This window comes from Copadichromis virginalis, linkage group LG23 (genome assembly GCF_057382275.1).
Source record: "Copadichromis virginalis isolate Kocher_CV1m ecotype Utaka linkage group LG23, C_Virginalis_male_GT1.1, whole genome shotgun sequence".
NCBI classification, from domain to species: Eukaryota; Metazoa; Chordata; class Actinopteri; order Cichliformes; family Cichlidae; genus Copadichromis; species Copadichromis virginalis.
Window position 1 is genome coordinate 13,084,369 of NC_140639.1, and position 24,323 is coordinate 13,108,691.

The window sequence follows — 24,323 nt, forward strand, 5'->3', positions numbered from 1 at the left end:
ACATTTCTTTTGTACTTCTTCCTCTTTTGTCATTTGAAAGCCTCTTATTTTACTGTAGTTGTTAGCTTTAAACCTTTTGTGCACATTAATGAAAGAAAACATTTAAAGTTCATTAGAGGGCTACGTATGTGCGCCTGTTATTATGCAGCACTACTTTTATTCTTTTCATCCATCACCCCATTGTTTTTAAATCGGACAGGGGTTATGTTCCTGCAGATGCAAACTACTGCTGTTTCATGTTTAAAGAAAAAAATAAACGGGGCGCCTTGACTGTGAAGCAGTCAGAGAACAATTCATTTGTCATAGATTAGATGACTGCCATCGTTCATCACAATTTGTCACTTTGAGCGGTCTCATTACTGTATAACGTAATTTTTCGTCTGGTAATGGAGCTAGAAAAAGCTGCCTGAGGAAAGTGTGACAGCTGCCCTGGGGCGCACTGACAGAGGCGAGGCTGCCAGACACAGGCGCCACCGGGCCCTCTGACCACCACCAGTAGGCAACGGGTGAAGTGTCTTGCCCAAAGACACAACGACCAAGACTGTCGGAGTTACGGTCCCCTAAACCCTTAAGCTTCAAATGAAACATCACCAACCATAACTATATTTATCTTTCATATACAGTTAAGTGATTTCTTAAAGTGTTTTACGTAAAATTGCCTGTGTTTTAACATCTAAAGTGATAAGTTATTATCATGTGTTTATCATACCTGTACCATTTCCTTTATCTGCATGTGACAGATATTACTAACTATTCAAAAGTCATTAGTTATAGATTTCAAACACTTTTATTTCAGAAGAAGTCAAACACACTCTTTTGTCATTTTAACAACAAAATCTAGATGACCTGGTGACTTCGTAATAAGATGTAGCTGATCAGTGTGGTGTTTGGACAATAATATGGATGAACTTGATTAGATTATTAAGACCAGAAGAGTTCATGGATCGTTGCACTGAGACTGCCTCACTCATCAGCTTTGAGACTTTTCAGGTCGACAGAGACGTAAGAATAAATGTGAAGACTCCACCTGTTATGTCTAAAAGGTACGGGTTCCAGTACCATGTCCTTGTAATATCAGGCATGTTAGTGAAAAAGCCACGTTTTTGGGACCTGAATGCTGAACTGCAAGCTGTTGGAATGTGTCTCTGTTACTCACCGAGGGAATTCATCACTGTTTGAATCAACACCCTGTTTGGATTCCTCAATCAGCTAACTCAGAGGTTACCCAAATGGCTGTGGTTAATGGATGTGGATAATGAATGGATCCCGACCCCCCACCATTTGCTGGAGATGCAGTGGAACACGAAGCTGACACACTGACACAGATGTTAGAGATACCTGCATTTAATTTATACTGAAGCCCCTTATTGTATCATATTGAGATTTTGATTTATTGAGCGCTTTTCTATATTTTCTATTTAACTTTTTCTATTTAAATATTTTAGTGCTTCTTTCTTTAGTGTAATGTATTTGTTTTTCATTTTTTATTTGTTATGTTTTTGGCTGCTGTAACAGTAATTTCACAACTTTCTTCTTCTTCGTATCTTCTTCTTCGTCTTCTTTTTATCATTATTATTATTCATCCTTTATAACTCCCATTCTTGTGTATTAAATTAAATCTGAACAAACATCATGTTGGTGTCTAATTTTTTTTTTTTCAGCAGAACAAATCAAAAGCGTCTAGGTTATTTAAAAAAACTGTTCCTTACAAAATGTAATGCCTAATCTAGGGCTGGGCGATATAGCCTAAAATCCATATCGCGATATAATTTGAAGCACGTGCGGTAACGATATATATCACGATATATTCTTTTCTTCTGTATAACCCATTTTCCACACTATAAGGCACACTTAAAATCCTTTAATTTTCTCAAAAATCGAGAGTGTGCCTTATGTATGAATTCTGGTTGTGCTTACTGACCTCAAACCGATTTTGGTGTGCAGAAATCTGTTAAAAATGTTTTAGTACAACTTTGGTAAGCCGCACTGCTTGATGGATTGTCAGAGCATTACGGCTGCCGTAGTGAGGAGCTTCGCGGAGTAATCTGGGTCCAAAACTCCGTCCATTTCAGGTCCCAAAGTCAAACGAACACAGAGTTAAAAACGGTCTAAATTCTTTCATCTTTAATGAAATCATCAGCGTTGCTGCTTCAGCAGGTGTAACAATTAAGTTTAACATCCATGCATCCATGAAAACAGAATTTATTAAATTTAACGGAGTTAGAAGTTAACAGGAAGTTAGCTCGCTAGTTTCCACCTAAACATGACATACCATGTTCTGACTGAGATTTCTGAAACTAATTAAAACGTACAGCTCTGCTATCACTTCCAACATAAATGAAGACAGAAAACTAAACAGCAGTGGCGTTTGCAGGGTTACTGAAGTTCGACTACCTGGTATATAATGTTGTGCTACGTGATCGCTAGCGACACAGCTATGTTAGCATAACATTAGCACAGTGAAGCTGGAGGATGAACGCCAAATTTTTTTCCACTCGATAAAAGTTAACGTGAGGGATTCTGTATGAACAAATGCAATCGCATAGCAGGATGCTATACACGGGCCAAACTTCAGTCAGGAGAACAACTGAGATTATTCATCCACAATACAAGGTTAGTTATTAATATACTGCAACAACATGGGAAGAGAACAGCTGCGAGAGAATTCAACTTTAATAAATCAATGTTACGGAAGTGGAGGAAGCGCAGTTTTTGGCTTTCCCCATATTTCAAAAGTGCTTCATCTCTTTGCCATGACTGTCGGCATAATTTGCATGGTTGTAGCCGCTGCAATGCTTTCGACCAAAAAGCATTGCGCATGTTGATGACATCATCAACATGCGATAGAGCGGTATAGTCAAAATCTCTATCGTTGGCCAAATTTATATCGTTTCTATCATGTATCGTTTATATCATACGGAGCCCCGCAGGGAACATGGGAGAAAAAAAAAAATTAAGACGGACTTTTGCGAGATCTCGCAAAACAAACTCGGGATCTCACAAAAGTTTTGCGAGCTCTCGCAAAAGTTTTAGCCGCATTCTTCAATGGCCGCCAGCTCGAAGCCGACCGGGAGGTCGAGGCACAATGTGCCGGGAAAGCGGTGTCCCTCCCGGCTGTAGAAGCTAGCTTCGAGCTAGTGGGTGTCAGATCTCCGAAAACATCGGAGCACTTTTGCAAATATGTGATGTCTTGTAAACCGAGCAGGTATCTGACGTTTACACAACTACATTCACGCCTCAAAATATCTTAAAAGTGTATTTTGTGACCCAGAAAGAGTAATATTACAACTAAGTAGCTGCCGCCATTGTTGGAATTCAACTTTTGCGAGATCTCGCAAAAGTTTTGCGAGATCCCGAGTTTGTTTTGTGAGATCTCGCAAAAGTCTGTCTTAATTTTTTTTTCTCCCATGTCCCCTGCGGGGCTCCGTAATATCGCCCACCCCTAGCCTAATCACTGAATAATTACCAACAAATTACAATTGAATCCACAAGTCCAAGTCCACAATGTTAAAAACACATATTTCCACACAGCTTTCCATGTTTTAACCTATACCAATGATCAGAAGTTACAGGACAAGTATTCTGGAAAATTAATTATAAGGAGGGTTTTTATGATATTTCACATTACTACAGTACATAAAAATATACAGCTGGGATCACAACTGATGCCACTCAGACAGTTAAAGGTTAAAAAACAATACCAGGTGGGAAAAATATCAAGTTTACTTAAAATTCACCTTTTCTTTATATTTTCCTCCTAAAATCATAACCAGTGAAGTACAATAACAGGAAAAAAATGACATTTGGACATTTAAAGTTGACTCTCACTCCACAACATCAACAGAGGCAATCATTTTACATTCAGCCCATGTGTTGGAAACGCCTCTTGTTTAACTACGAGTTTAAAAAGTCACATTCATTAATGCCAGCAGGACAAGGTCAAATGACTTCAGCTCACCATCTGTCATCAAAGGACCCACAACACAACAAATGGCTTTCTAATGTACTTATCTGTGGTGTGTGGTCAGGGGAATTACAAAAAATAAATGCTAATTGCCCGCATCCTATTTATCGTCTCTTCTTTGAAATTATCCATACAAGTTAATTTAGTGTGCTGTGGCTGGGCGGCCAGGAGGAATACAGATCTCTGATACACTATAGAATAATAATTTTCCGTGTAAATGACTCCTCGTGGGTGCGATGGAAAAAAAAAAAAAAAAACAGCAAAAAAACCCACCAGAAAAATAGTCCCTGAAGAAGCTTAGTGAAAAGGTCACTGTGTTTATTACTCAGACACGAAGTCTGGACTCATACATCCTGTGGGTGACTGCTGAACAGTCTAGCACACACATCATCCATAAAAAGTAAAAGTCCCGTTCTATTCATGACTTTCACTTGTTTGCTGTTTCAGTGCATCCATCACTCCCATACAGGGAGTGCAGAATTATTAGGCAAATGATTATTTTGTCCACATCATCCTCTTCATGCATGTTGTCTTACTCCAAGCTGTATAGGCTCGAAAGCCTACTACCAATTAAGCATATTAGGTGATGTGCATCTCTGTAATGAGAAGGCGTGTGGTCTAATGACATCAACACCCTATATCAGGTGTGCATAATTATTAGGCAATGTCCTTTCCTTTGGCAAAATGGGTCAAAAGAAGGACTTGACAGGCTCAGAAAAGTCAAAAATAGTGAGATATCTTGCAGAGGGATGCAGCAGTCTCAAAATTGCAAAGCTTCTGAAGTGTGATCATCGAACAATCAAGCGTTTCATTCAAAATAGTCAACAGGGTCGCAAGAAGCATGTGGAAAAACCAAGGCACAAAATAACTGCCCATGAACTGAGAAAAGTCAAACGTGCAGCTGCCAAGATGCCACTTGCCACCAGTTTGGCCATATTTCAGAGCTGCAACATCACTGGAGTGCCCAAAAGCACAAGGTGTGCAATACTCAGAGACATGGCCAAGGTAAGAAAGGCTGAAAGACGACCACCACTGAGCAAGACACACAAGCTGAAACATCAAGACTGGGCCAAGAAATATCTCAAGACTGATTTTTCTAAGGTTTTATGGACTGATGAAACGAGAGTGAGTCTTGATGGGCCAGATGGATGGGCCCGTGGCTGGATTGGTAAAGGGCAGAGAGCTCCAGTCTGACTCAGACGCCAGCAAGGTGGAGGTGGAGTACTGGTTTGGGCTGGTATCATCAAAGATGAGCTTGTGGGGCCTTTTCGGGTTGAGGATGGAGTCAAGCTCAACTCCCATTCCTACTGCCAGTTTCTGGAAGACACCTTCTTCAAGCAGTGTGTTACGTCCCCCCCGAAGGGGTCTAGGCATGCGAGTGAGGGGACCAGTAACAAATGAGTCCAGAACAGAATGAAAGGAAAACAGACAGGTGTTCTTAGTAAATAACATAGTCTTTATTATAGATAATCATAACATAAGGAGCCGGCAACGCCGTATTACCAATAACATGCCGAAAAAGGTTGCAACAACAAAGAACACAACAACCAAACAAAAACTCCACACCACGAGGAGGCACTTCCAGGCACTTATTTTCATGCAGGACAATGCTCCATCGCACGCGTCCAAGTACTCCACAGCGTGGCTGGCAAGAAAGGGTATAAAAGAAGAAAAACTAATGACATGGCCTCCTTGTTCACCTGATCTGAACCCCATTGAGAACCTGTGGTCCATCATCAAATGTGAGATTTACAAGGAGGGAAAACAGTACACCTCTCTGAACAGTGTCTGGGAGGCTGTGGTTGCTGCTGCACACAATGTTGATGGTGAACAGATCAAAACACTGACAGAATCCATGGATGGCAGGCTTTTGAGTGTCCTTGCAAAGAAAGGTGGCTATATTGGTCGCTGATTTGTTTTTGTTTTGTTTTTGAATGTCAGAAATGTATATTTGTGAATGTGGAGATGTTATATTGGTTTAACTGGTAAAAATAATTGAAATGGGTATATATTTGTTTTTTGTTAAGTTGCCTAATAATTATGCACAGTAATAGTCACCTGCACACACAGATATCCCCCTAAAATAGCTCAAACTAAAAACAAACTAAAAACTACTTCCAAAAACATTCAGCTTTGATATTAATGAGTTTTTTGGGTTCATTGAGAACATGGTTGTTGTTCAATAATAAAATTATTCCTCAAAAATACAACTTGCCTAATAATTCTGCACTCCCTGTATCATTTCCACGACAGAGGAATGATAGAAAAACACAAACGATAAACTCGTTATGCAGCTGCTAATTTAGATTTTTTAGTATGAACCGTGTTCAACCTGATATTCAGTGTAAAATTATAAGTGATGTGATGTCAATGTTTGCATCACAATCCTGATAAAACAGGATTTTTAAAAATATACATTTGTGTGCAGAAAAAGTGCTGAGAAAGTTTGTCTGAGCTACCGTCAGTCTAAGAACATTGTTGAGGCTTTTTTTTGTGTGCGATACACAAAAAAAGCAGATTTGTGACTCTTCAGGCTCTTGAAATGCTCCTCATAATTGCACTTAGCATTTTTTAGACGGTCCTATTGACCATTTGGCTCAGCGTAAATTCATGGCTGTTTCTTTTCCTTTTCAGAGTGAAAATTGTGCTGTTGGATGTCAGTTACGTTTATATAATATGTAATTGTAGCCATTCCTTTAAATGACCGGAATGCTGTTATAGTTTGTGCTAGAGACAAAATTCAAACAAAGAAGCGAAGACAGGGTTACAGGTATATTTCGTATACCATGGCATCATAAAGCATTCAGCAAAGTATTGCTGTCTGAACACACACAGAAAAATCAGCTATGCCTCAATTTCACCATGTGGGCATAATTCTTCAATCCTTTTGGGCCAGAAGTTCAAATGGTTCCTGGCTTTGACATCTCCATTAATGGTATTTTTCCAGTGTATGTCTTTGCAAAGAGATTATTACTTCATACATTAAAAGGGACATTATTAATTAGGTGGCATGAAGGCATCACAGCCCTGCTGGAGATTTGTTGGCTGCACATCCTTGTTGTGCTCCACCACATCCCAAAGGTGACTGCACCTTTGGGACTGAGACCTGGTGACTGTGGACGCCATCTGAGTTCAGTGAACTCACTGTCATGCGATGGACACGGTCAGCAGCAATGCTCACAGCTGTTTTTCCAATCTTCTGTTGTCCAGGTTTGATGAGTTACATCAACAGTAAGCTGAGGCTACATGAACTGTAAGCCTCAGCTTACTGTTCTCAGCTAACAGGAGTGGCACCCGGTGTGCTCTTCTGCTGCTGTAGCTTATCTGTTTCAAGGTTTAGCGTACATTCAGAGGTGCTCGTCTGCATGGCTTGGTTGTAATGTGTGGTTAGAGTTATTACATTATTTGAGTTACAATCTGGCTATTTTCACCCAGAGAACTGCCGATTATTTGATATTTTCTCTTTTTTAGACCCTAGAGATGGTTGTTTGAGGGTAAAGTTCCTGAAACACTCAACAGATCGTGTGACACCAGCCATTTCAAAGTCATTTAAATCTCTTTTTTTCCCTCATTCTAATGCTCAATCTAAAGTCTTGAGTATGTCTGCATGCCTAAATGAATTTAGCTGCTACCATTACTGCTGATTCAATAGCTGAATGGGTGTTCCTAATAAAATGGTCGTTAAGTTTAAATATATTAGTGTTTATATTGATGCAGGCTCATAATAAGCATGAAAGCTTCAAATAATGAGTTCTGACTTAACAGTCAGGTAAAAACTGGTTTAAAGACACAGGGATGAGACAGGATGAACTGATTAATGTTATTGTGAACTGTGACTCATGCCAAGCTTGATCGTGGCTCAAGAGTTGGGAGTTCGCCTTGTAATCGGAAGGTTGCCGATTTGGGGTCCTTAGGGACTAGTAAAGCGCTATATAAATACAGGCCATTTTACTCTGATAAAGTCATGGAATAAACGAAGCAGGAAATTAGCAGAACAGGTCGCTTTTAAAACAAATCTCTTTTGTTGATGTAACTCATCAAACCTGGACAACAGAAGATTGGAAAAACAGCTGTGAGCATTGCTGCTGACCGTGTCCATCGCATGACAGTGAGTTCACTGAACTCAGATGGCGTCCACAGTCACCAGGACTTATATCTGCTTCAGAGTCTAATGGCTTCACTGCTATCACCTCCCATATCTACATATATCTGGACTGGATCTGGACCTGAGCCCTAACTGCTGTAAGGAATTAAGTAATATTACTGAAAGCACACAAATAAGCTACTAAATGGACCTGTTTGAGATTTTTTTTGTTATTGTTATTGTGGTTTCCAGGGAAACTCAGTTATATTACTGTTAGATGTTACCAGGTTATAATGAAAAATAGATTACCGAGCTACAGGGAAATTGCACATTATTTATCCTCTCCAATATGTTATTCTTGAAGCTTCAGGAAGCTTAGATAGATTAAACTGCAGTGAAAGCACATGAGTAATAGCAAGAGAAAACAAATTTACATGACATTAATGTTTGGATTAAAAGTAAGCATCCAGCTGAGCACTGGATAACTCTAGAACAAGCGGTATTTATGTAGCTCTGACAAAGGCCATCGTTATGCCGTATGCTGATGGAAAATCTAACCGATCCCTTGTTTGTATGAATCACAACAGTCAGGAGAGGATTTAAAACACCAAGAAAAACAGTTTAAAAAACTGAAATTGACCACAGGATGAGCAGATTACATAGTAAACTTTAGGTTTGTTCTATCAACTGAGGAAAGTGAGAGTTCAGGGTTATTTGCTGGAGTGAAACATTGAGAAAGTAACTCTAATAAAGTGGCACTAAGGATGTAAGAACGGGATCATCTCTCTCAGGAATGCATTGAAAGGGCTTTTCCAGAGCATGTGTGAGGTCATCTATACGTGCCACTGAGTAACACCTAGCGTACCAATCACATTTCTTTCTTTTGTGCCCTTTATTTTTTCCCAGACAGGAACAACAGAGCTTGCACTACTTGGTATCCATAGTAACAGAGATATTATACAAGATTCAGGTTGTAAAAATCCTGTTTGCTAAAGCAGTGACTGAAGAATCTCAAAGAGATGCTGAAGGATCCACCTACTTCGTTGTCCAAAACAACAAACCGTATACAAAAGATGGACGTAGCCACTGTGACATCATCTGTGGGTTTCTCCCTTTTTGAAGCCAAATGGTGCAGGTGCCGACAATAATGGTCTCTTCTTCTATGGATCTATTAACTCATTCACTGCCAGCCATTTTCAAATCAGGTAACTCCCCACTGCCAGGGTTTTTGAGCATTTTTACTCATTTTTGAAGAGCCACAGAAAACTGTGTGTTATGATCATATAAACGCTGAACCTACCAAAATGAAGAACAGACTCTCTTCTTTCATCCAAAAAAAAAAAAAAAAAAAAGCTTGTTTCTACCATTTTCCATTCTTTAGTAATCAGCTGTAGAAGAGAGGTGGGTTCCACCAAAAATGCCTGTTTTGACCAAAAAAAAGGGAGAAAACAAGCTTTTTGTGAAAAATACATTTCAAGCAGAAAAGTGCCTTTGACACTAATATTTCTTGCTTTGTGACACCTCTAACATATAAAATAGTTTTTCACTTCTATAAAACAGAAATAACACTGAGAAAGGTTATGTTTTATCAAAACAATTTATTTACAAATATATGAAAAAATAAAATGTACATAGTGAAACATTTATTCACAATGAATAATTCACTTTTGTGTGGTAATCATTATAACACTTTCCGGGATGCAAGGGCACACAACAAGACTTGCACCACATTTTTGTCTCACTGCGCAATCCCTTACGTGCGCAAACCCTGCACCTCCTTGCAGGTCTACTTTTACTGCTGGTGGGCTTCAGTTTTTCAAGTTGGTGCCTGCCTAGGTCACCGTCTAGCCTGCTATCAGGGTCGGTGTTGTAAGGTGCCCTTGGGGTTTTTCTGCCTTTCCAGTCACCTTCCCGTTCAAATCCCACACCTGCCCCCTCCCATTGAAAAACGTAATTGACGTCTATAGACGTCAATGGCAGTGAATGAGTTAAGACTTCCCAATTAGGTTAAAGAGAAAACTTGGGCCAGTTTGCATGCTTTGAGAACACTAATTTATCTCTTAATGCAGTTCTCCCCAAATGAATGATTAATCTTGATCAGTAGATCTACATTTGGAAATGAGAAGAGTTTCGCTATTGGGTGTATAAAAAGCTTGAATATAGCCACTGTGATGTCATCTATTGGTTCTGGACTCAGCAGTTCATCTTGAAGCATCCAAATAAAATCCTAAAATTTCACTCATCAAAGCTGCAGCACAGACTTCTCAGATGGTCGGTTAATACAATGAACGACGCAGCAACCATCGCCATATAATTGCATCAAAAATGCTTGAACAATGGAGGACAGTGCAGAGCTCCTGTTGAGTGACTCCAAAAACTCAGGTGAAGCCTAGCAGACACTTTTGTAGCAGGCTGATAACATGTTTAGGTGGTTTTGCCATCTTTTGGCTTTTAGCTCCGGAGCTTACAGCTTGCATTTGAAAGAACTTGCACAAGTTTTTTGACACTGTTGGTTCATGCTTACTTTCCATTGTCAATAGTCTTCAGTCAGGCTCCGTTCCCTCCGACTTTAAACATGCTGTTGTGGAACCTATCCTTAAAAAGCAGAATCTGGACTCAACAGTTTTATCAAATTACAGACCAATCTCTAAAGTGCCCTTTTTTCAAAAGTTCTGGAGAAAATTGTAGGTTTGGCAGCTCCAGGCCTTCTTAGATAAATATGACATTGGTGAAGTATTCTAGTCTGGTTTTAAAATGCACCACAGTGCTGAAACTGATCTTTTAACTTTTACTGACTCAGGAGATTCTGACATTTTAAAATTATTAGATCTCAGTGCTGTTTTTGATACAATAGATCATGGGATTCTTATCTTTCAGCTGCAACTATGTGTCGGAATTAAATGAATTGTTTTGGAATGGTTTAAATCCTACCTATCTCACTCTACACCTACGACTGCACAGCCACTAACAGCTCCAACATCATTGTGAAGTTTGCGGACGACACTACAGTGGTGGGTCTTATCACCAACAGTGATGAGACAGCTTACAGGGAGGAGGTCAGCGGCCTGACCCACTGGTGTCAAGACAACCATCTCACCCTCAACGTCACAAAGACAAAGGAGTTGATAGTGGACTTCCGGAGGTGCAGAGAAGTACACACCCCCATCACCATCAGCGGCGCTGCTGTGGAGAGAGTGAGCAGCTTCCGGTTCCTTGGCGTACACCTGGCTGAGGATCTTACGTGGTCAGTATACACAAACAAAACAGTGAAGAAGGCGCAGCAGCGCCTCTTCTTTCTCAGGAGACTGAAAAGACTCGGCATGAGCCCCCGCATCCTCAGGACCTTCTATCACTGTGCCATTGAGAGCATCCTCAAACAATTCTATTCATTGTTTACTCTATTTAACTTGTAAAATATGTGTACACACACACACACACACACACACACACACACACACACACACACACACACACACACGTAGAAAAATATTTAGTATACACATCCAGAAATGCATATACTATTATATATTGTACATATATTTATTAGTTTCAGATGTAGCCATTCTTGTATTTTGCTTGTTTACATTATTGTATTTTACACAACTCTGTTGCTTGTGAAGCTCGCACACAAGAATTTCACTCACATGTGCTGCACCAATGTACCTGCACATGTGATGTGACAATAAAAGTGATTTGATTTGCCAAACAGTTTTCGAATTGATTTTAACACTTGTTTTTAAGACGCTGCATGGACTAGCTCCTACATATGTTTCTGGTCTTCTAACCTGGTATACTCCTGCAAGATCTTTGAGCTCTGCGGACCAAATGCTACTAGTTGTCCCAAGGTCCAGATTAAAACACAGAGGAGACCGGGCATTTGCGGTGACTGCTCCTAAACTCTTTGCCTCTGCATATCAGGACATATATATGTGTACACACACACACACACACACACACACACATACACATATTAGGGGTGCAACGATACACAAAATTCACGGTTCGGTTCGGTTCGATACTTTGGTGTCATGGTTCGATATTTTTTCGATACAAAAAAAAATGTTCATGCCTTTTTAATTTGTCATTTATTAAAATTATAAATATATATTTTAACACAAAAGTACAGTTTTTAAATTTAACCCTAACCCTTGTGCGTGTTGTTTTTTAGCTCGTCATATTGCAGCCACAGAAATTCTTTTGTCCATGAAACCATAAAGCTGCACTTTCTTTTTGCCTTATAGTCTGATTTGTCATAACTTCTCCGTTTTGTGGTAAGCTTTTCTTTGGCTGTCACTTCTTCACCCTGACCTGTCTTATTTGGCTCAGCAGAACTAAAATATATATCTGTCTGTGAAGGTTCTCAGTCATCCAGGTCATCGTAGTGAAATATATATCCTGCCGCACTCACATAAGCTCAGCGATTCTCTGCGCGATCAACCTCTCACATGTTTAAGCTGCGGGAGATTTCACTTGTCATGTTTGCATAGTAAGCTAACAATTAATAAGACGATGTCAGAGGAATTGGTGCACAAATTATCATCACTCACAGATCAGTGCTGTCGCTCTCTATACACAGTTCGCGCGATTGCAAAGTGAAAGCAAAAAAACAAGCACAAATTCAAACGCGACTTCAATATGTCACATATTGACAGTGGCTCACCCAATGACATAATTACCCAGCTACATTTCTGAAAGAATGCAAAAGCATTGACATATATTTTTCCTTCCTACAATAGCCCGACAGGAAGGGCAGAGATAGCCCCGGGACGTCAGGCTAGCGATATTGCGAGCCCTGTATCTGATTGAGGAATCACTCATCTTTGGAAAAGAGAGTTTATTACAGAGAAATGTCTCTTTCCAAAATAAAAGCTATACTATCCGCTTCTTCTGGGCTATATTCTCAGCAGCATATTAAACATATCAGGTCTCCATAAGGAGAATCCTGTGCTAACAGCTGTCTAAATGACTCGGCTAAAGTTTGTAGCATGCATGCTTGTTGTTTTTGTCTTTGCACTAGGATGATGTCGGTGTAAATGTGCAGTCATATTCGTTGTGTTCCCACTAGTGCTTTCAGGTTAATCTCGTTGAAATAACCTTAACGCCACAACACGGCAAATCTCCGTTAACGAGCTACCCTATACAGAGGGGCTAGACGGCCAACACGTTAACGAGCTAACTGCGCTAACACACTAGCTCCCACCCATGTAATTGAGCATTGCATGGCACATCCAACATACTGTTTTACTTTAGTCCATGACTCGCTTACCTTCAGGGTCATACGTCACATGAAAACCAAAATAATTCCAAACGCCAGATCTGAATGAGGGTGGGGAGGTCCACTTCTGTCTCGCTAGCTTGCCCTGCGCTCTTCCTTCTGACGATGCTGTCTGTGTTGAGCGCTCAGTGAATCTGCGTTCGACTACTCCGCCTAGGCTGCACTCTCGAGCCTAGACGGAGTAGTCAAATGCAGATTCACTGAGCGCTCAACACAGACAGCATCGTCAGAAGGAAAGTTGATAAAATAAATTACAAATTTTGTATTGTTTTTTTTTTCTCCCCTTTGGTTTTCTTTCTTTCTCTCCCCCTCTTTCTTTCATTCTTTCCCCCTGTCCTATCCCACAGTCATGTCTGTCCCGTTTGCAACTGAAAATAAAATAAATTCATAATTATAATAAAGGTCAATCAAATGGACCAATATGATGATCCACTTAAAATAAATCCTCTTGGCATCTTTCTTGGCCTCAAGACAACAATTCTGATGGCTATAGATCCAAACGGGACACAAAAAAAAAAAAAAAAAAAAAAAAAATTGAAAAAAAATTGTATTGTTCGATACATATGCGTACCGAACCGAAAGCACTGTATCGAACGGTTCAATATCGATACGAATATCGTTGCACCCCTAATATATATATATATATATATATATATATATATACACATATACATATACATACACATACACACTCACTTCATGAGTCGCAAGCACTCAACTAACTCTCGTCACTGGGTGTATGATTTATTACAGCAGCTGGTGATGATTATGTGATGATGGTAAAGTGCTGATATTAGCATGAAATGCCTACATGTCCCAAAGTAAGAATCCAGTGTCATTATCTGTCGGCTATCATTGCAAAAAACAAAACAAATTCACATTATAAAAAGTCATCTGATGCACTGTTACGCACATCTATAGCAACTGCAGCACCTTTAATAAAAGTATGATTTTACCAAGACTACTGATCCCAGGCCTGCCAGCACTAGTTAGATATTTGTGGACAGGTTTTGTTAGCAAGGTGCCATCTACATCAAGGCTACAAATGCAAACACCCTCCATCAGCAAAGAAGAAATCGTGATCACGAGCTGAATCTTGGTCACATCTGAGGCGACGCCTGCTGTTAAACACAACAGGCTGTTAGGTGTCAACTGGATGTCGCCTGCTGCTGCTGCTGCTCGCAAAGCAACTCTGCTTTGTCAGATGGTTAACGACTGACCTCCAGCTCAACCATGTCTTGCTTGTTCTTTTTGCAAAGATGAAAGTTGTCCATTTTTAAGTTAATACCTAACGAGCAACAACTCACAGAAGTGTGTTCTAAGAAGCCCCTCTTTGTTATGCATTGATTCTAACTACATTACCATATGGCAGCAGCCTGCCACCAGAGGCCACTTTGCAAACCCTGAACAAGAACAGAAGCAGAGCCTCTTCAGAGTCTTCAGAGTTGACAAACACATTCACTTTATCCAGGAGAAAATGAGTCAGGGAATTACATATCTCTCTCCTCCACTCAAAGTTTCCACCTTCAGATGTAATTTATATTCATGAGGACATGCTGATGAGTTACACCTTGACCCTTTGTGATCGTGGGTCAGAAAGTAAAACCACTAAAAAACTTTACCTGCCCATTAAATGCATGAAATAGTGTCATCTAATAAGAAAGAATGTCCCTAAATTCATTGCTTTAAAGTTATGACCACAAGAGTAGACTAAGGGAGCACTTCACAGCGAATAGCAAGAAAAACAATATTAATAATATCTTGATGATAGTGGTAGCAACAGAAGAGTGTCTATAAGGAGATGTTACCACATTATATGAAACCCATAGAGGGTGGGAATATTCTGGACACGTGCACTGAATCAACGCCACTCTGACCATGGAGAAGCAGCACTCCATTCTTCAGAGACATGTCCCACCCTCAAGTTTGGATTTTTGTAATGAACGAGTCAACAGGGTGATGAAGTCAAACACCTCAAAGCTTTTCAACAACCACAAAAAACCCAAAGAAGACCAAGGAGAGCTGACCGTCAAAGACTTTCCTGCAGAATGGTCCTGACATCCTGGAATAACACCGCACAATCACATCTGCTGTAGGAACAAATAAATTCTACAATATTCAGAAATTCCCTGGCATTGTCACTGCTATTGAAGTTAGACTTTATAAAGTGCTACTCCAACACCTCTATCAGCCAAAGAGAGATGGAGGAAATCACCTATCCCCTGTGCTTCATGTGTGGATGTCTGAAGATTGTAGTGTTTAAATAGCTGATAGTAAGTTCACATTTTAAAATGTCAATACTTTTAGTCCTTTTAAAAGTTTTGGTTTACTTAGTATTGCTGTTTCATTATAACGGCTGGACAGTTTTATGGAGTCTTCAGAGAGGGCATCTTTCATTAATGCAAACCTTAAAAAAAAAGACTAATAAAAAGGTATTTTATGTACATTTGTACAAGAACATTTAAGCTTGTAAAATGTTCGGAACAGACTTTTTGGGCTCAGTGTTAGCAGTGGCGACAAACCTGGGAAGGCTTTAGCTAATATTGACACTTAAAGGTTTTAGTACACAGTTCGTGTGTACAGTGTTATGTAGGTTCTGAATTAAACATTACATTTATCTGATTCTAGAACTAATAGCATCCCCAGGTTTCACACAGGTGTGGCTATAAGGAGAAAGCTGCTTTGCATTCAAATTCTGTGATTAGTTAGCTGAGAAATTGGGACAGAAGTAGGGTTGCCAACCGTCCCTTAAAATACGGAATCGTCCCGTATTTAGAAACAAAAGTACACGTCCCGTATTGAGCTAATAAGGGACGCACTTTGTCCCGTAATACAGTGAGAATCAAAAGTAGTCTATAAATGTTAATGGAATTAACGCTTTGTTTGAAAACATAATTCCCAGCCCCTCTCCTGCTTTGTGACCAATGAGCTGACAGCACACTTATGACAATTCGAGTATGACAATTCAGATTACCGCTCATCTCATTGGTCGAGGAAAGGTCGCTTACGGAGAAAATACCGGAAGACAACAGATGACCACAACAAGAAGCATGGCCAACAGGGGAACAAACGCCGTCACTGCGGTGCAAGTCTCGGACGACAGTACACCTAAAGCTGGGCAGACACTGTGCGATTTTTTCAGTCGCGTTATTCAGCTCCTGCTCAAACTGCACGATTGACTCGCAGGGTTAGAAGTTCGTATGTCACGATGTACTCTCACACTATACCGCCCGATGCTCTGATGCGACCTGAGTGCTCACACTGTGCCTCCATAACATGAAGGTTATAACAGAAAATCTGTCGCTCGCTCTCTCTCTCCGTCTTACACTCACACAGACACACCACCACCATCAACTTTGCTAAATTGCTAATGAAAAACATGATCAGGCAGCTGTGATTGAGCAGCAGTGTAAATCCAACTATTTTCATGGTTGTTGTGGTCGTGCTAATTTTGTGAGGCCACATCGAAAAGGCTCGGATGAGCTTTTCAAAGTTCTACAAGTTGTGCCTCCATCGCTTGTGTCCAGATCACACGCTGCACTGCTGTGCCGCTCCGTCTTTTTCACGGCGTTTACGTGTTTGCGCGCGAGCAGTGTGAGCGGCTCACGAGCGATTGATGATCGGGAGCTGGTCGTGAGGTGTTAATCACTTCTCGTTACCCCACGTATACTACACGACGCACGATGAAGGCCAAAATCGGTCCGATCACTCAAAAATCGGCTCAAAATGGGCCAAAAATCGCACAGTGTGAGCCCAGCGTTAGAGCAGCAATGTTTGTTCCCCTCAGAGAAAGGGAAGAATGGGAAAAGGAAAACACCTGGCTGGAAAAAGTTAATATGGGCATGTGCAGTGAATATCAGCGCTATGTGGCCAGAAGTGTGATAATATAATTTATTTTGTGTAATAAACGACTGCAAGGATAGATGATTACAACAAATTGATGACTAATACATAAAAGTAATACATAGATGAATAATGATGATGAGTTAAGATGCGTAATCATGGGAACAAGCGGGTTTTCAAACGGGAGCAGCTGATTAGCATTAGAAAAGCTGAAATAATACCTCAGCTGAAGCCAATTGTACTAAATGCACTAAATGTGCACTGTTACAAGAATATTTTTCTTTCTATTGTTTTCTATTATTTTAAGTTAAGCAGGACAGAGTTCTTTTAAAGAAAGATTTACTTATATTCTCAAAAGTTAAGCATGACAGGCTTCTGTTTAAGAAAGAGACCTGTTTTACTGTGTTAATGTTGTCATTTTGAGCTAAAAATAAATGGCTAAATGATCATTTGTTTCACATGTGTTCATATCACAAAGAATACACATCTACTTAAATCAAATTCAAGTCAAAGGGTTAAAAAAAACAATTTCACACACAAAAAAAGAGCTAGAAAATTCACCACACTGGGAAGGGTGAAGACAACTGGGTCGCCCGGCCCTGGCCACGAGGTGTCCCTTATTTATTTTTCAGGGAGTTGGCAACCCTAGACAGAAGTAACCCTTACCTCCAATATCCGGTCGCAGTTTCTTGTCATATTCTTTCAGTAAATTATTGAGTATTTCCGTGGCGTCGGTTTGCTGGGATTTAGGAGCCAGCATCTGGTTCACAGTGACATCCTCGTAGTCCTCCTCGGACTCGATTGTTAGAGAGCTACAGGGACACAAATAAAAGAGGTGGCTGGAAACAGCAGGAGCAATGACACTGACTTAAAACATGCAGCGCAGTCTGCAGAGTGCATGCACGCAAAGACATCGTTAGTGTCACTGAGTCCTTCACGCAAACTTAAGAGCCAGCCACAAAGTTTCCTGAGCATTTAAAGCATCACCAAAACGCATCACGCGACCAAAGGGCGCCACTTACCAGGTATGAAGGGCTGAAAGAAGTAGGATATAAGCCAGTAGCGGGGATGTCATGTTTGTCGCAGGAGGACAACAAGTAGAGATGTGTGAGAGGACGGTGCGCAAGGTGTCGGTGTCTGGACGCGACGGTCACTGCTGCTCAGGGGAGAAAACGTAAGAGCAGCCCTTCGTAGTTTGTAATCCAGCAGAAATGTCATTCATTGTTGTGAAATAGATCCTTCCTCGTGGGAGTGCCTCCTCGTATAGACGGAGGAGCAGCTGGTCTCACCTGTACAGGGTTGCAATTCCTGGATAGCGGACGCTGCTTGTGCTTTACGCAGGTGCGCACACTGAATGCGTCCCTCTAAAAGCCCCTGGTCCACCAAAAACTCCTCCGTGGCCAAACCTGCGTCACTCCACTGTAGGGGCTACTTTACAGATCTTATTAGAGCTGTTACACCTGTTCTCTTTAGTGGTGTTTTGCTTTCTTTCTAATTATCCGTACAAAGTGCCAAAAGAACGCATCCCTTTGTGAATACAGTATAGATTATTTGTATGCAAGGCAGGAGCGTCTGTGTGCATAGATATGATTATTTTTATGGCAGGAACTAAAGTTTCTTATTTTAGTGGATTTTTAAAATTTAAATGGTGCCAAAAACTCTGACAGAACAGTAAAAGTGATACGGGTGATGTCATCTTATTGCCTCTTATGTGCGACCAAAAAGTTCTATATATAAAAATAGAATTTATATTTATTTAATATTTATTATAAGCTAGATATCGATTATCAGATAACAGCCGTTCTCATTTGTCTACTGATTTGCTTTTATTGATCGACTAATTGTTGCATGTGTTTTAATGATGCACCTGTGAGGCAGCCTCTTTGTTATTCATTTGAAAGCTTGCATATCAAAGTGCAGCAAGAGCCCCTTTAAAGCTACCAAACGCTGCTAATTGGCATACAGCCTCTTAGAGAATGAAGCCGCATTTGTGGCCGTGTTTGAGATTGTAATTGAGAGCCCTTGTCATGCTGTGTTTACAGCCCCTGTCTTCTCCCAGTGAGGATGTGATTTATTTAAGGCTGGATGCTTAAGGTGGTGCTCCACTGAATGCTGTGCCTCCATAAAGGACTCCAAAGATGGAAAAAAGGCTCAAACATTATGATATTTATTTTCTAGTATGGGTCAAGTTCATAGGCTGTATATCAAAGATGGAGTTTGATTATTTGAAGGCTAATCCTCAGATAGGCTAAACTGTAGGGGTGAATCAGGAGCAAGCAGACATAACATACTTATATAGTCCTAGAATTTCACTCACCCAAACTGGTGCTCAGACTTCTTGGATGTTCTTTTAGTACAATTAACTGCACATCATCCATATTATTAGTCAGATAACTGCAGAAGTAATGCTCCAAGAGGCACTGACACCACTCAAGAGATCCATTTCTAGGACATTAATAAGTAGATGCCTGCTTTGGTATCCACGTGTCAATCAAAGCACCCAAAGAGGGTGAATTTTTATTACATGCACCCCCTGTCCAGTTGTCAAGAAGGGGGACATTAACTATAGAGCCCAAAACATTTTTTGTAGTAGGCTGTAGACATGTTTATTTCTCCAGTAAAGTTGGACAATTTAACAGGGGAGTCTATGGGGACTGACTCACTGCTGGAGCCTCAAGTGGACATTAGAGGAACTGCAGTTTTTTTCCACCTCTGTGATGATTTTAATTTTTTAGCCCCAGAGATTGCTGCTTAGTCAGGCTTTGTTTCCCACAATGCAGCTGCCTCCTATGCTCACACCTCCAAAACATGCCTGTTTTCAGTTTCTGTCAGAATAACCCTGATGACAAAACGGATGACATCACCAGGATGAAACTGGGGACTAGAGAAAGTACTGAAGTGTACCTTTAAAAAATAAAAAACCAAGGGCATGAAGCCCCACCAATGACAAGGCATAAAACAAGCAACCCCATGCTGCAGGTAAAGGTGTTTTCTGACAGTTTTATGATTGACCCTCTTCAGGAGCAATCATAATTTTCCTTCAGAGAACACTCTGATTGGTCCTTGGTGGCATTGATTTCAAATGAATGGCTGGACAATAGAGGAGGAGTTGTCCAGCAAGAACACAAAGATAAATAATCCCTCTGTGCCAGCACTGTAAAGCACGATGAGCAGTGAGCCACAGCAGCCTCACAGGACTCACATGCACGGGCCTGGTTGGATGTGCGCTTTAACAGACCCATAGTGAAGCCTGTCTGCAGTGCTGCTGTCACCCTCTGCTGGTTAAAAGTAGATCTGCACACTCTAAAACACTGAGTGCTGCATGTGCTGCTCTAATTAGGACTGTTCCATCCAAACAAGGCTACAACATAAATCGTCCTCATTATCCTGCTGCTTTAACTGGTCACTAATGTGCTGCCTACTACAAACATACAGGCTCAGTAGACCCAAAGGAAGTGATTAAGGACATGCTAATTTGTATTACCTTTGGCATAAATTGACTTTCAGTGTGAACATCCACAAGAGATATTAATTAATTTGAAAAGTGCTTTACAAATACAATATAATCCACATTTCAGTGTAGAAAAAATAACGATAGTTTAATAATGCCTAAGAGTTTTCACTATTTTTTTTCTCCGTTTAAACCTGCGAAACTTGCCAAAGTAATAAGACAGCATCTATGTGATTTTCATCAATCTATTAGTTGGTTATTAAACAGATTGTTTCCCTTTGTAAAGTAACTTTACAGCAACTCTCGGTTCATTGTCACGCAGCGAAAAGTTCAATATTTCCCTCACAGGAAGTAAAGCAGGACTGTGTTATCTGTTTTTAGAGTTTTAGCGCTACTTTGAAACGTTTCTTTAAATGCTGGCCTTTGCTTTCAGTGAAGTGCACACATGCAGATTCTGGTGGTGAGATGATTGACAAGAAAGCGCTGATTTCTAGCATTTTTTGTGACAAGTGGGAATTTGTTGTAAAACACAGCAAAGTTTTAAAATTCTTTGATGAAGAAAAAATGAAACCTGTTTTCAAATCAAACAATTTCTTCCTCGTTCTGTCAGAGGCAGCATAACCTTTGTTTTTGTACACAGTTTAGACAGTTTATACCACTTAGAAGTTTTCTGCTTACCTTTCATGGTGCTTCTTTCATGAACTATGCATCAGTGCAGAGACTCCACGCCTGCAGGATACCTGTGATATCAGTATTTTAATGTGTTGTTTTCTTTTTGTTGTTGTTTTTTAAGTCATTTCCTTCTCTGCATACATGACTGCACTGTGTGAGCATCCGTCCAAGCTCTAAATTAAAGTTTGCAGTAAGGCACTGATGTGCATTGATTAGCAAGGGAGCAGGATATTGTGCTGACGAAATCAAAGGTCGCACAGAAAATGTCAGAATTTGCAAAGATGTAAAAAAAAAGCATTGTGGGGAGAAAAAAACCCCCTCAGAATATCTTCCATACAAATCCTTTAATCAATCCAGCAGTTCAGCATCCTGCAAAGCCTCAGTGATTCATGTTCCTGGTGATGTGAAGATGACTTTGAAATACAATGCTGAAAAAGATGAGGCTGAATAATTTGCTTTAACTTTCACTCTTTTTTACTGTCCTGTTTATGGCTGTTATCCTCTCAGACCTCCATTTAACAATGTTAGCTTTGTTATCTTCATTTTTTATCACTTTTCTGACAAATGTGTTTTTGTCCTTTGTCTGGCACGTTGCAACTATAATATAAAACGCTGTATTATTATATTAAAAGGCTTTTGTTAAGCACATGCAATTTAAAACCTGTGAATCAAAGTTAACTAATGATTTTTTTTTATATTACACTTCACTTCTATAATATTTCTTCTGAAAGCTTTTTGGTGATTTCATACTTTATCTAGCTCAACACAATGCCTCCACCTGACCCTGAAGGTTGTGCAGTGACTGAATTTTTTTAAAGGTGGAGGAAAGATAAGTGAAAAACAAAATCACAACCACTTTAAATGCTCTGATGTTACATTTTTTTTCGTGTTGCTGCAGAGGAAAGTTAGATTCACATATGAATCTTCTAATCAAAATGCACATTCAGCATTTCATGTATCAACTTACACCAGAGAGCTATAAGCACGGGCTATAGATATTTTGTATGATGAAAAAGTAGCTGCATTATATGCCCGAACATAAGGTACAGTGAATGTGTCCTATGACCAAGCAGTTTTGGAGACATGTCTTATACAGTATGCATAATGAAAAGAATGTTTATTTTTTACTTGGCACAGTAAGTTTCTTTAACTTTTAATAGTTTCCACTTCTGATGTTTGTCCACCATGAACTGTGCCAAACCAAATAAGAAGAGCTTGCAAACAAACAGTTTTAAAGAGCTGGACATGAAGATAGGTTTGCATGCTTTCTGCAACTGAATGCTATTTCCAAGCTGCAAACTTGTATTCATGGTTATTATAACAGAACGTGAATGCAGCCTACACTTTAAAGTCAAGTGTATCGCATTTGATACATTAATATTATTTTATTTCATCAGAAGGATCAATAAACATTTGATTTCTTTTAAAAATCAAGATTTTTCTGGGAATTATTTCATGTTTCAGGCTTTAAAGGCCTGTGATAGTCAATATTAGAGAAAAAGCTTTGATATAACCTGTAGAAACGTGAGAAGGTTAGTGATGGAAACACAGATGTACCTGACTTTCAGTCAGGTGACTGCAGCTCAAATCCCGTTTGTCTCAGTTCCTTCGACTGAAGGTTTCCTCTGTTTAAAAATGCATTTCCTCCTCACTGTTATTAAGAGTTTAGTCATGAAGAGTTATTGGGTTTGTAAGGCTCTTCCAATATAAAGTCTTAGCATACATTGATGCTGTATAACCAGAATCCTTGATTAACCCGGGGAAAGCGTTCAAAGTGCAGAGCAGGCCAAGAGTGCACCTAGGATCTTCTGATCAGTGGTCGGATGCGTTATCCATTCCACCAAGGGAGAAGTCTACTTGTCGTGTTTATGCTGCTATCAATAGTATACAGCGCCACAAAATCAAATCAGAAATCAGTGCTTTGAATCCCATGTTGTCCTTAAACAAAGCTAATGACTTTCATATGATGGGTTAGCTTGACCTACAGGTTGCAGGGAGTGCCACTGGCCCAGTTCATCAAGAAAATGTCACTTTTTCTTTAGTCTGGCATTTAAAATGTGTGCATAAAGGGACAGAAGGAATAACACATTCTTTAAGCATGGAGTGTGGTTTGATGCTGTGAACATGTGATGTTGGTGACAGCTTATTGTGACTTAGAGTATGGCCTTGCTGAACGGGAAAAGCAACTTAAACAGAGCTAAATCCTTGTTGAACAGATGTGAGCCAGATGTTACTGCCACAGAGACCCCCACGATAGATTTAACAAACAAGTGGACTGCTACACGAGCCAGATATAGATGTATGTATTCAAAGGAGGAGCAGAGGAACATGCAGTTGTTGTTCCATCAAGCAAGATTAAGCCATCGTCTCTTTCACCACGTCGATGTAGCAAAAAATTTATTCACTCAATGTGCGTATTTATATGAACGGATGAAACTGATTAAGCATCTTGCACTCATCAGATTACATTCCATACATGCAATGCTACAGCCGAGATGATGAAGGTTTTTCATGCTTTATCATCGCTGATATTTTGGAACTAAAAGCAGTCGGATAGAGTCTGGGAAGCTTTAGCAGAGGCAGGTGTGTACCCATGGAAAAAGGTGTTCGTAACAAACAAATAAATAAAAACATTAACCAGATGAAGAAAATCTGAATGAAATGAGAATCAAATGGTAATAAGAACAGCGTGGTGGTACGGTGGTTAGCAAGAAGGTCCTGAGTTTAATTCCACCATCAGGCCGAGTCTGATGGTGGGGTCTTTCTGTGTGGAGTTTGCATGGGTTCTCTCTGGGTACTCTGGCTTCCTCCCACAGTCCAAAGACATGCAGTTAGTGGGGATAGGTTAATTAGAAACTCAAAATTGCCCATAGGTGTGAGTGCGACTGGTTGTCTGTGTCTATGTGTTACCTGTCCAGGGTATACCCTGCCTCTAGCCCTAAGATAGTTGGGATAGGCTCCAGACCCCCTGGGACCCTGAAAAGGATAAGTGGAAGAGAATGGATGGATGGTAACACACTACAATAAGCAGAGG

At 40.1% G+C, this 24,323-nt stretch overlaps 1 protein-coding gene across 1 annotated transcript in view; it reads right to left on the bottom strand.

Moving 5' to 3' along the window:
- Nucleotides 1-18,241, bottom strand: part of gabrg3 (gamma-aminobutyric acid type A receptor subunit gamma3) — an 80,984-nt gene extending 62,743 nt beyond the window's left edge. Inside the window, exons 1-5 of the mRNA XM_085447505.1 lie at nucleotides 18,189-18,241; nucleotides 17,833-17,978; nucleotides 14,686-14,784; nucleotides 14,544-14,611; nucleotides 13,315-13,495 (exon numbers count right to left, since the gene is read on the bottom strand). Coding sequence (XP_085303631.1) covers nucleotides 13,315-13,495; nucleotides 14,544-14,611; nucleotides 14,686-14,784; nucleotides 17,833-17,978; nucleotides 18,189-18,241 — 547 coding nt within the window. The remainder of the gene's footprint in view (nucleotides 1-13,314; nucleotides 13,496-14,543; nucleotides 14,612-14,685; nucleotides 14,785-17,832; nucleotides 17,979-18,188) is intronic.
- Nucleotides 18,242-24,323: the final 6,082 nt, after the last annotated feature.